The following is a 14,762-nucleotide window of genomic DNA, read 5'->3' as shown; positions in this document are numbered from 1 at the left end:
GCGATGGTAGGATGAGAATGATAGGATGATAATAGGTGGAACCGAAGAGAGGCCGCTTATACTTCGGTAAATGTGCACGGACCGAGCATTCTCTTAGTCGCCTACGTATGTACAATACGTATGTACATAATAGCGTCTTTCTGGTAGCGCTGGTGGCTTGCCTATTTTAGGTAAGAACTAAATGGGACATTTTGGCCTACCGCGACTCTTTTCGGTCGAGCCGAAGCTGTTTCGTAACTATCTCGATTGTGCGACAATGCGAACCAGTTGATCAATTGAAATATTCTTAGCATTTAGAACATACTACTGAAGAAAAAAAGAGAGAAAATTCTTTACTTGGAGTCAATTGGAAAGCTGTAAAGATCTTGCGAAGCGAATATAATACTGAAATGGTGTTTCCTCGACTGCCAGGGCCCAGGGATTCTCATTTGAAGAAAACAAATTGGGGTAAGAGCACCTGATCACTTAGACCGGGATTACCTTCCTAGACTAGTATTCCGTAGGCCAAGATGGGTAAAGTGTGACCTTGTTACCCCTCATTTTTACTCGTCGATGGAAGGCGGCCAAGGGAAGTCCTATGCAAGTTGTATGCAGTTGACGGCTTGAGATGGATGGAGCTTTGCACAATGAACAACTCATTCTTTCCTTACAAGACCCATGATTTGCTATGACTTGCCATGATTTGCTGTTAAGGTACCTCCTCGCTTTAGGTAATGTAGGTACCTGACCCTACGTGCATTCCGATACTTATGACCTTTTGATATTGAGACCAATTAGTCCAATCTCTTTGGTCAATTGAAACCATCAGCGTCTAATGAGATTTCGAGCTTATGGGTAGTGGATGATTCTTAAAACAACTTTGACAAAAGCCAAATTATATTCTTGATTTTTCTTTACCTAACTGCTTTGCCCTTACCTGCTTCACCTTTACCCTTACTTGTTCTTTCTTTATTAGTATATTAGTACTATCCAGTATCCAGTATATCCAGTATCTAGTATCCACTTTCCAGCGCATTGCCCGCCACCCCGCGTTAGCGGCAAAAAAAAAACGAACAACTTTTTTTTTTCCCCCGTTGTCAAGTCAGAGAGCCGCAAGTCGCCTTTCCCACCCAAATTTCTACTCATATCCTCTTATCGCTATTAGCCCAGACCCCCCCAATTCAATTGCTCAATTCCGTGATCGGTCTCGGAACCTCGACGTAAAGCAAAGCTGAGCAAAACTCAGCCGCGGCCGGTGCAGCGGCACGGAGCCATACGGAGCAAAGAAATTACCTCAAATTCAACAGCTTGTCATATTCGTCACGTTCAATTGGATTGATATAATTAGTCAATTGAGAGTGCATGGATGGCCACACAGTTGTCGGCGCCGTTTCGGCGCCGTCGACGAGCCCTACCAGCCCTGTGAGCGTTCATCGCCATGGTTCCATGAAGCGAAAACGCAGCGAAGGCGGTCTAGGAATAGAAAGCAGTCCCGGTAGCGTTATCGGCGACGAAGATCAGTCCCTCGCCGAACCCGAAAAGAAGAGGCAACCCGGTGTGAAGCGGTATGTCCACGATCCATTCGCGTATAATATCATTATATAATATCTTAACCTCAACATGTATCAATGCTTATACATATATGCATATACATATACACATACATATACACGATGACACATAGCTAACGGTATCTGGATAGTGCGTGTAATGAATGTAGGCAGCAGAAACTTAGGTGCGATGTCGTCCAAGAGCCATTTCAAAGTTGTTCGAGGTGTAATCGTCTAAAACTCGAGTGCAAGATCGAGTCTAATTTCAAACGGATCGGCAAGAGGTCGAAACATGCCGAGATGGAAAAGGAGATCGACCGGTTACGTCGCAAGATAGCACAGGCCAAAGCCCAGGGCTTTGTAATTGACGATGACGAAGACCTGCAATCTCAATTGCAATCCCCCGTCGCAAATAGTGCGTATTCGCATACCCGAAATCCTTCGCTCATGGGATCCGATGAGGCTGTTACGTCCCTTCTGACTCTCAAGCGAGGAGGGTCGTATAGCTTAGCCGCAACCCATTATGCCTATGAGCTTGAGACAGTGCGGCTGACCGAGCAGGATGTCCACGGCTTGTTCCAGGAATTTTTCAGTTATTACCACCCGTTCCTCCCCTTCTTAAACGAGCATCAGTCTCCTGATTTATATTATCAGCAACATGCCTTACTGTTCTGGACCATCATCGCCATTGCCTCGCGGCGTTACCATGCTAAGCCTAGCATCTTGCACGAATTGTCAAGCGGCCCTCTGAATAGACTGCTCTGGGGTACCGTGGGCGACGTACCAAATAGCTATTTCGTCGTTAAGGCACTTTGCCTATTATGTACTTGGCCTCTACCGACAAGCACAACGACGGCAGACCCAACTCACATTCTATGTGGCGTGATGATGAAAGCTGCCACAGGTATTGGCCTACACCGACCTAACCATACCCAAGATTTCTCCCGCGTATCAGTAGAGCTTAACAAGGACCAGCTTCATGACCGAGTAACGACCTGGGCCGTATGCAACATTGTCGCTCAATCTATTGGGACCGGCTACGGCCAGCCGGCTACTTCTCTCTACGACTGGACATTAGCAATCCGCCCCGGTGAGGATGGCCCCTTCACGCTTTCCCCTGAGCTTGAGGCTAGGTTAAGAATAGAGAGGTTTTGTGACAAGGTCTCAAAGGAAATGTATAGCAATGCGAGCGACCCTAGGGGCGTGGCCGGCGACGAACACAGAGCCATGCTGATGCGGGTATACCGCCGGGACTTCCAAGAACTACAGACATCAATCCTTTCGCAACGTTTATCGCCGATTGTGGAGGTACACTTAACCGCTGCCAATGTCCATCTTCGCCTCGCTGGATTCTTTGATTCCAGCAGTACTCCCGGTTATATGGACGACCTCATGGGCCTATGGCGAGCCATTACAAGCTTCCTAGATCTCCTGTTCCTGGATACAAACCAGCATATATTACTATATGCCACTAATTACATCCAACAGATGCTTGTTGCTGCCGGGTTCGCTCTATTAAAGTTGATGAGATCGTTCTTTGCTAAAACGATAGACTTCGAAAGGGGGAGGACTCTATTTCATAAAACCATCAATGCTATTCGTAGAACGAGCGTGCTAGACAACGATCTGCAGTGGCGGCTAGCGGAGCTCATGGTTCAGATGTGGAATGGCGCGCGAATTGACAATAAGAACAACACCTCATTTCACGACGACGACAGTTCTGTTCTTATCGACGATAGCCTCCAATTGAAGGTCCGTTGTAGGCATAGCATGAGTCTCGTATTTGACTCTATTTGGCGCTGGAGGGAAGAGTATCAAGCTCAGGGTCGTGGGACACTTGATGGTAAGGTCATTTCCTAATTTCTTTCCTCTCGATTAGTATACCTCGCTCGCGTGGCTTGGGGGATTTACTAATATCGAGCAGCTCTTAAGCATCCAACTAATCCAGACTCAGGTAATGAGTCTTCCGCGTCTTCCACACACATGGATAGCACATTATTGCCGCATAATAATCTGGCGAACCTGACGACGATGGCGACGAATAATGGTGGCATAACACCAACGGCAAGTCACGGCCTAAGCGCTGGTGCTAATAGTATGATTGGGTTAGGGTATGGAAGTGACGCGAATTATGACTTCTTCGACCCCCAGCACTGGATGCTAGATGGCTTGCTAGATTTCAACTACACCTTCGCTCAACCTCTAGAAGGAATGTAGGGTGACTTAAGAGGAGAGCCCTTGGATGCTAATAACACTAGATATGTTCCCGGGATTCAACAGCACCGACCAGATGCTACAGGCCACTTTATGTCGAATCGAAGAGCACGGAGAATAAGGGCGTGGTTGAATAATGCTTCCGGGATGCGACTCGCATGAGGGGTAGGCGCGAGAGAAATTTGTTCTTTTCATCGGCCACCTGGTGTGGGTTTTAATTACGTTCAATGCTAGAGTGCTACCTCTAGCGGAAATTGATTACGATTAAGGAGAGACGACTATAGAGGGGCGGTATAATAACCCCTCTTCATTGTGCACAATACTGCGAAAGGGGGGAATTGTATACCAGGAGTGTCGGGGTTTCAGCGTGGATTGCTTTGTGTGGTATAGTCCTATATATCATGGTTATTGGTCTGCATTGATCACGTAGGTAGGTAGTCAGCATTATTTGGAGCGAAAATTACGAAATTGAAATTGTCACAACTTCATCCAGATGGCATTTCCTTGATATGGGTGAATTTGTGAAGCTTTGTATGCCATAACTTAGACCCTTGGAGGGATTCGAGCTCATGTATCGTGAGCAAGTTGGAGTTGTGCGTGAAAGAGGATTCTGGGATGCCCCTTAGATTAGGTAGCTTGTTAAGATATACTAGAGGATCCAACAAAACAGTCCCGATGTCGTTCACAAAGGGTGATATCATCTAACCCAAATTACGGGCTAGTACTAAACATTCGGTATTAAGGGATACCTGCGTTCCGAGCATTCATCGACGAGGAGCCGAGGGCTACGAAGTAGAGTTAAGGATGTCTAATGTCTAATGCCCGGGTGATTACTGATCAAGCTGGCTTATCGCCGAAGCAGGAAGATCAGCTACGCACTCCAGAAATAGTAGCACGCAATCATTCGGCTCGGCAACTGACTAGCAACTCCAAGATATCGTCGTCCCTCGTCCCCCCCCCCCTTCCCGGGGTTAGCGGAACTTACCGCGTCTTCGTTGCGGCGCGGCGTTTCGGCGCCGGGTTGGCGAGGCGACATAGGTAACGACGAGCACATGGCCTTTGCCCGAAGCGGACATTTGTAAGAGGCGTGTCATCGATCCTTAGATAGACGGACACATACGCTACGCGCATACATGTTTCAGAGATGCGTGTGGGTGGCCTGGACTATTTGCCCACACACACACGCCACTGCCTCTCATGGGCATCGATCTTACTTACGTACCTGACGTAAGGACGTACGTACGAGGTATGGAAGTCACGTAGTAGCCAGATCCTACACAGCCGTGGCGCCGGACGCATTCCTCTAGAGTGACTACTGTAGGTAGGTAGTCAGTCCGCCACAACATGGAACTTTTCGAATCTTTTCATGGCCCCCACGAGGGGATCGACGGGGGGCTTTCTCATACATACCTAACCTAAGCTATGCGCGCAAGTACCGGGTCTAGGATGGGATGATGATCTCGTCGCCAGTTGGCATGTAGGTATTAAGCGCGGATGGTACACACGATGCTTGTAAGCCGGCTGGCTACCTTAGGTACCAACAACAACAGGACCGCACCCAGTCATCGCGCTTCCCGTCTCCAGGTTTCCTATGTAGGACTTCTGACGAGCATAACTATGTACATACATGCAGTAGCGAGAGCTAAGCTAAGATAGATAGGATTGCTGGTCTAATTTGACTTTCACGCCTTACATACTATATAGATACCTAGGTAGGTAGGTAGGTAGGTTAGGTATGCAATGCGACGTTTCGCCATCTAACACTATCCCCGATGGGACGTGGTAGTTTGTGGAAGGATTAACTATGGAGAAGCTGGAGAGGAGAACTACGGCTTGGGTGGTGTCGTCGAGATCATTCCAGCGGCGTCTCTCCTCGATTTACGTTTAAGCCCCCAAAAACGTGGCCTAGATCCCCTCCCCCCCTGAGTGAAATACTGACTTCCATGGCGGCTAACAGCAATTCCCGCTGGAATGGTTTACATACCGCTTACCTCCCGCGAGCCAAAGTACATGTTAGAAGTGGAGGGGACCTGAAGATCTACATACATAGCGTAGGTAAGTTTGGCGTTTGCTTGGGGGTTAGTACGTTTTATTCTAATCTTAGGGGATCTGCTTGTACCTGCGTTTACACCAACTGAGCTTCCTGGTCTGGTTTCTCGTAAGGCTGTTGTTACATACGGTAGAACAGCGGCGCGGTGCTGTAGTTGAAAGGAACTTTTTATTTTATCCTGTAGGTCTTGGCGGCGTGTTTACTACATACCTATATACGCTAGAAAGGGAGGAGGCTCTCCCTTGGAGGAGCTTGGATTTGGCTCTTGGCACGTCGTCATTCGCAAGAGCGGTGTTTACATAGGTAGGTACCTAACCTACCTCTCTCTTGGCTTTCGAAGAAGTATACACTTGTAGTTCGATAGGTAGGCATGTACATACATACCTACCCTACCTATGTAGACGGGCTTAACTAAGACGCGACGGAGATTAGAGGGCGTATGTCGCGGCGGGACATGGCATGGGGTGTATTAGAGGCGTGATCCGTGCCTGTGAGAAATTGTCGGGGCAGCCTTGGCAACCTCGTGGCAATCCTTGCGAATGCAACGGTTACAAGATGCCTGTTCCCGCGTAAGCGAAATAGCATGCTTCTCATCGTTCCTTTCGATACAAATCGCCGTTCCGCTCGAAGGAACGAAAGCTTATGCCATACTACGTACTATAGCATAGGAGGTAACTAGGTTAGCTGTGGTAAGGTAGGAAGGTGTATGATGTACATGTTCGTCGCGGTTAAGGATGAGGCTAAGGCTAGGAGTGGTGTACATGTTCTGTACGAGTTAGTCGCACGACAGCGGTTCTCGATCTCATCTGTTTCAAGAAGCGCCCATCGTAAGGGTTGACTGGGGAAAGCGATTGGCTGAGTCAGATCAGATTAATTGCCTTTCCTAGCAAGTGACCATATGTTTTAAAATGCGTTTATTCGCGGTTATGGTTCTCCCTTGCGTTCAACTATCTAACTCCTGCGAAGTTGTAGTCAAGTCAAGTCGCGTGTAGACACTCAGCGCGGCTCCTTTGATTAGAGAGTCCTTAATTATTCGCATAGCCTAATGATGGGGTCGGAGATTTTGGTCATTGGAATTTTTTACCAAGGAATGCCCACGTTTGGTAAACAGGACTAGGCTAGGTATTAGATTCTTAACGAACAACTACGATACGGGGGCGTAGATATAACATAAAAGGGATACCACCTAGTCTTATACCTCTGTACCTACTACACATGTATCATAGTTATGTCGACATGAGTACCCGATCTAAACGAGCGAGTACACGTGGTGGACGTTCCGAGGAGGCGGGCACTTTTAAGATATAAGAAAAGTCGCGGTGAGCTCTACGCGCACAGAACAAGTCCGCGGCGGCCAGTGGCACGATACATTGAAGATCGGGCAAATCTACCGGGAATCTACGGAATACTTGGCATCGCTTACATAAACTGAGAATCGAAGGCAGGAGTTTGCGAAGGCTTCCATGTTTGGCTCTCTGCATCGTCGGGTTCGACCCCTAGTTCTGTCATTTATGCACTAATCAGTGGTATCGAATCAGTTTCGGGGATACCGTTCGACTCTTGAGCATGTCGGATTATACATAGGTATATATTCGCGTTGGGCACGGTAGTTATTGGTATTGGTAGGTAAAGGCTATAACTAAGCAGATATACAGTGGCAGATATAAGATGAGAAGAATAATACGGCCCCCGAGATTACTACTTCGGTGACGTATTAGACGGCTACCGAGATCATGTACATGTTTACCTATGTTTATGTGAGACTTCTATTGTACTACGGAAGCTTCTCGTGTTTAGGATTCGATTATTACTGGAATATAGATCAGCCAATATCCTATATTATGTATTGTATATACCCCCTTAGCTAACACCTTGGACCGGCATTTAAATCGCATGATGCACGCACTACCTGCCCTAGCTATGGAACCGGCCGTCGCTGATCGGTTACGGAATGCACATATGTACTAATAAAAACTGCGGTCTGAACTGGTGACAACTGAATACGTAAGCGCTGTTCTCTTAGCATAGGGGGCCGCTGCGACGGTGCGGCGGTGCTATGTATGAGGTCGGTAGACAGGTCAAGGCCAAGGCTGAATTTGCATCTTCCTCGGAGTACTTATTCAGTCCTCAGCGGATGGCATGGGTATCCCATTCATATTATATGATTGGCCATTCTCCACCAGCGAATCATCGGTAATTTTCGGTTCTCCGCCGGACACTTGCAGATAGAGATGCAAAAATCCTAATCAAACTTCAACTCAAAGAGGGAAGACGCGTTGGTGGCTAATGTGGCATCATTTTACCTTTCCCGCCAGAATACGTATTCTACATAGCCTATCCGCCTAGCATCCGCCCATCTACCTCGTAGTCGTAGTCGCAGTCGAGACCTCGAGAAGTACGCGCAAGTTTCCGTCTCGCTATGGGCCCGAGCGACTGGAGATGGGGTTCTTGTTTCTGGCTTTCCTTGACTTGTTCCCTTCCGTAGACGCTTCCCGATACACCCTTTCGCTTCGTCTTGGGCCTTAGTGGTGTGCATGAACAGGAATTTGGGGGCCTATAATTATAAAATCCATCCATAATCAAATTGGGCAGCACCAAGCTCTAAGCCCTAACGAGCAGCACCAACAGCCAGATCCTCCTCACTTGATCTGGGTCTGATACTATAACCCATGCCCGCCTTGCAACAGGTCATAGGGCTGGCCAATGGATCGATATGGTGCCGATTGTCAGCAGTACCGAACGGTTGGTGACCAATCCGAATGACGCACATCGTGAATATCGAGAGATTCTGACTAGCGGTATTTGGGAAGTCATAAGCCGTGCTGACGTTGCGTGAATGTATGTATAGTTGCTGGCCTATATCACAGCTTCTGGCGGTATAGGTTAGGTAGTTTTTAACGCCAACTTTCTAGTATGTCACCTTGGCATCACTACCCAGGCCTCTAAGGACCTACTTTGCTATGCCAAGAATATGATTCGTCTGAGTTCATGATGAACTACCCCCCAATAACTCCCTAGTTATATGTCTTGAAAACCATACTTTACTTGCAAAATAGACACCGGATGAGTAATTTCTTTCTATTGCGCTCATACGTGCACGGAGAGGGTCGTAGAAAAGCTACTGAAGCTTTAACCTTGCCTGTGGCTGCGAGACTGGGGCGTACCCCATTAAATCCCGCGGGAAAAACGGAATACCGTCACGGAAAATACCCCATCGCAGAATGGCGTCAAAATAAGTGCCTAACAAAGGGAATACTTTTCTAAAAGGTTCCCCCCAGATATATTATGCAGAGAAAATATAAAAAATTATATTAATATGGAATAGGCTTTAGATTTTATTCGGATATGAGTTGTAAATATATTCTCGAGTGTTATGCTGAGTTATGTGGATAAGAAAGCGAGCCTTCTGGTACGTTAGTACTTGCAAAATCGGCACTTTTTTGACGCTATTCTGCCATCGTTTGCCACTTAGAGTTCATAATTCCCCCCTCCCTTTTTCTTATGTACATACCTCTTACACTAGAGAAGACCCTTGTCAAGGCGATGGCTTAGATTAGACGGGGGTCTCATCCATGGGGTGAGTAGCGGCAGTAGCTTATGATACTCTTCCTTTGGTCTAAGTTTGGGCTAGATAGGTAGGCTTCCTTCAGTCTCTAGAACATTGTACGAATAGGATTTATAACATCAAGATTCAGCCTCAGTAATTACGTGTGCGTCTCCTATGAATTCGTGAGTTTTGGGTTATCCCATAGTTTGGACTTGCCAAAAGCGTCCTATGTAGTTGAAGCGGGACCTTCCATTGAAGATGTGACCCGTCAAGCTGCTCCGCGTCTGTTTGATTAAAGCTCTCCCGGGGGATTGATTCCCAGTTTAAAATTGATAACAAGGATGCCTATTTGAAATTCGTAGCGCTGGTGGCCCCTGAGCTTGAATTGGTGTAATTGGCGTGTTCCCGGATGGAGGGCCGACTGTAAGGGGGTCGCTTCACTATGGAACCATTCTCTCATACGCCTCAAGTTAATGCTATTCCGGCAAGGGGAAGCTCATACGCCGCTTCTATGCCTACCTAGATACCTAAAGTAGTATGAGTATGGCAAAATGTTGATCCTCCTCGGCGATAGAGGTTTGAAAGGGGTAGAGTAAATGATTAGTAAACAATTCAAACGCGGGCGATACCCACTAACTAGCTAAAGGCTACGGGTTTCTTGGGATTGCCGCGGGATACGGGGCTAGGGCTAAGCTAGGAGGTCTGATCAAAGCCTACTGTACTCCGGACATATCCCCAGTTCGTATTGACGAGCAGTACTAATCATATTGCACCGAAGCTTAATGATCATATCGGACTTAGGATGAAGTAAGAAAGCATTAACTTGGATATGTAGTTGCGTAAGCCTCGCGCTTAAGTGTATTCCTTAACCCCTTCGATTCTATAGGATAGATTAGGGGGGTCTATGCTATACTTCAACTTATCAATTAGTAAGTAAGTTCGTATATCCGAAGAGACTTGAGGGAATATCTCTCCACCTGTAGGTGAACGAAGCCTCTCTTGAACGTATTCGCGAGGATTGATCATTATTCAACCCGCCAATCATAGTTGTGACTCTTAACGCCGTCTGGATTATAATGGGCTGCTTGCGTGGCCGGAGCGCTCTCTGCCTGGATATACATAGGGGCAGGGGATAGGCACCCGCCCCTGGCCCTAAAGTTCCTTTGAGGGGATTGAAGTCGGGATCTGACCCTAGTTAAGCTCGATACTTATTACATCAAAGCCTAGGTTCTTCGCATACTGTATATCCTCGTCGAGAGATGCCTAGGTTCTGGGCGTCTAGGGTACCACTTATTGGATAGAGCCGCGGTTATTTAGACTTGTTGGTTCGAACAAGTCGTGCCAAGGTCGCTTACCGTGTGACTACTAACACATTTTGAGGCTCAGATGATGAATATGGTATAATTGCTTTTGCTAAACGCGCGGATGAAGTCGTCCGGCTCGTGGTTAGTCGCAAGGTGAGTAAGTAAGTTGTGTAAAATGGACTCAGTCGGCGATCACTTTCGTATAAACTCGTCGCCTACCTAAACACTGATCTCCCCCGATAGGGCTGATCCAATGGGGGGACAAACACGGGGATTAGAAACCAACAGATCTTTTCTATATTCGGACCGGACCGCAGGTTGTTAGTTATTGTTAGTTATCATACATACGAACTCGCACGTAGTATACATTTTGCTCAGCCCTATCGTTTAGAAAACCAGGGACATAGATAGAGGCTCTGTGATCGCTACAATATATGCCGAGCCACCTAAACCTCCAATTAAAGTTCTGACGTTCTATTATCCACACACCCTTATCGCTGCCTGTAAACGATGGGATGACGGGCCGACTGACATTCGAAGCTCAGCTAATTATTTGATAGGAAACAGCGCTTGGCATCAATCCCAATCAATTTATGATACATGATCTTACTTACATGTGTATATAATCCTTATATATCTCAAGTCAGCGTCACGTAGCCTTCGGATATGGCAGAGGAGGGCAGAGCATTGACATAATGCTGCGATGGTACCGAGGCTTGCCTCGACTTTCGTATGAGAGAGGTGTGTGGCCGGATCTGATTGGTTACCGACAGGCTGGAACGACTAATATTTGGTGCGAGGTTAGTGTGAGATTAGCCACTAAGAACTCGCGGTGAGCTTGGTCAATGTGCAGTGCCACCTTGTTTTAGGCGCTAAGCGCTTGTGCTTGCAACGTGATCCACCTTTTTCACCCCGCCCAGCCTACCTAACTTGGTATCCACATCACTATTTATTCGCACTGTCGCTAATAAAGTTCCCTAAACATGTAGGTACCTAAGGTACTTGGCCAGCCTTGCGGGCTGCAAGTAGGGTACATCGCTATAGCCCCAAGCAAAACAAAAGCAGGTATGTACGTGGTATGTACGTGGTATGCATGTACCTAAGGTATTCCCCATTTAATGACCCTATGGGACCCTTCATCCGTCCCCTCCGGCTTGCCGTCATTTGATCCATGTCCCGTCGGCATGTCACAATCTCTTTACACCCACCGCACCATCAAGCCACCCGCTTTCTCTTTTGGGCTCTTGCTCGACACTCGTACATCGGCGCCGAGTCAGCAATGGAGCGCATACAGCGCAAACTACCCATAGGGATTGCAGTTTTATTATCCATTGTGCGCGTCCCGTACGGTCGGTACCGACAACACATCGTCTTCGTCCTACCACCGGGTTGCATAATATTGTATAAGCTATCGGCTTTTGGGGACGACCGGAGGGGAGGAGGTTCTGTCCCCCCACCCATTTTTCTTTGCCTACCGTGGTGTTTCCGCCGGTAGCCAATGTAGCCGAATGCTATGCGGGACGATTATCACTCCCGACTAAGCACGTTACTACGTTAGGTACCCAGGAATGTACTAGCGAGAGAGAGAAAGAGAGAGAGAGGGTCTCAACCTACCATTTGGGGGCTTAGTCTTGAAAATCTCATTGAGGTTTTTATTATCAGCCGAGACCCGATTTAAAAAATGAAAAATAAAAGTACTCGAATATGAAGGACCCCTCCTTATCGGCGATGTCACCGCACATGGCGCCGTCGTCTTGAATATATGTATACAAATTACAAAATTACATATAATCTGTTCCTACACGTGCAACGGCTTGTTAGCGTACCCACGAATAACGCTAATAACCTTATATTGTTGGATCAGAATTGAATAGTTTATCTAGCGGATCTGTATAACGGCATATTAGGGACGGTTTCCCCTGCCTGTGGGCCTGTGGGACGGTAAACGGCTCTAAAGTAGTACACGTAGGTTAGGTAGATATAGTGTATGCGAAGTATGTACATGTAGGTATGTATGTATGTATAGCCCTGGGCCGCATCTTGAGCAATCCGTTCGGCGATATCTACGACGACGTACGTAGTAAGATATCGAGAGAGCATTTTTAACGGGCATTTACAGGCATTAGGTCAGGCTACATACATTTGTAACATTCGACTTTTATGCATTGGAGAGGTACGGTACCTCTCTTTTTACAAGATGCCGCGATTGGCTGACTTATTAGGTATTCTTATTACATATACTTTTGTAGTGTACTACCTACCTTGAACTACCTTGGGTATTCAAGAAGGGGCCCACTATAACTATCAAATACATACCTACACGCACACTTACATGCCTATAGTGTATAGTAGGTACAAGGTTACAGCAGGTACGATACTCTGTTTTCAGCTAGGCGGTGTGGGGCAACGGGGGGAACACTGCGCCCCCATTTTTTTGCATCAACTCAGCCCATATTCAACGTGCCCAGGTGCCCCAGTTCAATCACCCCTTCTGCCCTTCTCAAAGTTCTATTCTATTACTAACTCACCGATTCGAACATCGAATCGTCTCACTCTTTATACCCTTGTCTTCTCTCCAAGAACCAGAACCAAGAACCAAGAACCAAAAAAAGGGACCCCCAAATTCTCTAAGGGATCACTAATACGTATTCCGTACATAGGAATTCCAAATTCCAAATTTCAACTTGCTTGCTCACCGTCTCGGCTTGAGATTCGCCCATTGACGGGTTTCGGCCGAGGTAGGTAGGTAATTCCTATTTCCTTCACGGATAATCTATCCCGAGACCCTTGATTTTACATAGTAGGTCGAGCCCTCGCGGATTGGAACTCCGAGGCGATGAGCCGCGGCCAAACGCCGACCGGCGTTATCCACCGCGGTCGAGGAATGGGCCGCGCCGTGGCCGGGCAGATTTACTAGTGTATACGCCTAGCGACGATGTAACGGACGATTGAAGCATCTCGCTTTCTAACGAATTGCAAACTGGATGAATCCTCGGCGTTGCGCGTCGCAAGAGGCTGCCTCCTAAACCAGGGCAGTCCCTTTTGTCCTTTCTGCGGGAAATGGTTAGAGCCATCAAACGGGGTCGCCGGCGTGATTCATCACCATCACGGGTGAATTGCGGCTCCTTGCTGTAATTCAGACATTGACCTATCTGATGCTTTACATCGCTTTCTTTTCTTGCCTGGGGATTCCGAGTGAGGCGTAGTAAGAACGTCTTAAATCGAAAACCCCATATCTTGTATTTTCTTTTAATTCGTTCATCTACGTTTCTCGACTTCCCCACAAACCATAGCACGGCAGCACGGGTGAAGGGAAATGACAAAGCCAACCCGCAAAACCGACCAATCTACAAGTTGTGGATCAGGCATCTTAACATATGGGATAGTTATGATTTCATTTTCTTCTTGATATACACTAGAGAACATGGTCTATATTCGGATCTTAGACTGACTGATCGGCGTAGAGATGCAATCCCACTCTTACAAGAGTGGCGGCGGGCGCTCATCAGTAGTCTAGGTACTTTTACTTAGATCTTTTCCACTTATATCTCTAACTATCTCTTCTGCAAAGGCTCATGTGGCTAGTGTGTTCATTGACCAAGCACATGGCTCTACACGTTCGCCTCCACGCCTTATCAGTAGGGAAACAAGAGTAATTATAAGACTTTGCGCATTCTACAAGCTAGAGGCTCCTTGTGTCTACTTTGCTGCGTGTACAGTCGCTTTTTACGTCGGCTTGTTGTTAACTGAAGGGATAGACCAAGCTTCGTCATCTCCAAAAAGCTCTGGTCAGCCTTCCTCTTACGATCGGCTACAATCGACTCCCAATTTAGGGATGTTCTCTTCCACATGTTTTCAACGCCATGTCCTTGGGTCTATTAACCCTGGTCCACACCCGCTCAGACTAGATGTAACCTTAGGTACCTAACTTGATAAGTTTTCATGTACTTCGTACCTGATTTGCTTCAAGTACACATCTGGTATCTTGACGGATATTGAACTCTTGGCTATACATCCAGACAGTGCTCGACACGGTCCCCTCAAGTTCTCAGTCTGTGGTACATACCTCTCCTCACCCTCGCTTAATATTCAATTCCAAGTCAAGATTGACGGGGAGT

The 14,762-nt window shown here is 47.1% G+C and overlaps 1 protein-coding gene across 1 annotated transcript; it reads left to right on the top strand.

The window, feature by feature from the left end:
* The first annotated feature begins 904 nt into the window (after positions 1–904).
* On the top strand, positions 905–4,487 carry F5Y00DRAFT_235327 (uncharacterized protein). Its single transcript, XM_048007540.1, has 3 exons — positions 905–1,544; positions 1,682–3,372; positions 3,454–4,487. The coding sequence occupies exons 1-3, from the start codon at positions 1,342–1,344 to the stop codon at positions 3,744–3,746; spliced, it is 2,187 nt and encodes a 728-aa protein (XP_047865558.1). The 5' UTR covers positions 905–1,341; the 3' UTR covers positions 3,747–4,487.
* The last annotated feature ends 10,275 nt before the right edge of the window (positions 4,488–14,762 follow it).

Source organism: Daldinia vernicosa, assembly GCF_022497035.1.
Source record: "Daldinia vernicosa strain CBS 139.73 unplaced genomic scaffold F5Y00scaffold_19, whole genome shotgun sequence".
Lineage (NCBI taxonomy): Eukaryota > Fungi > Ascomycota > Sordariomycetes > Xylariales > Hypoxylaceae > Daldinia > Daldinia vernicosa.
The sequence above is the reverse complement of the archived record's forward strand: the minus strand, read 5'-3'. Positions and strand labels throughout refer to the sequence as shown.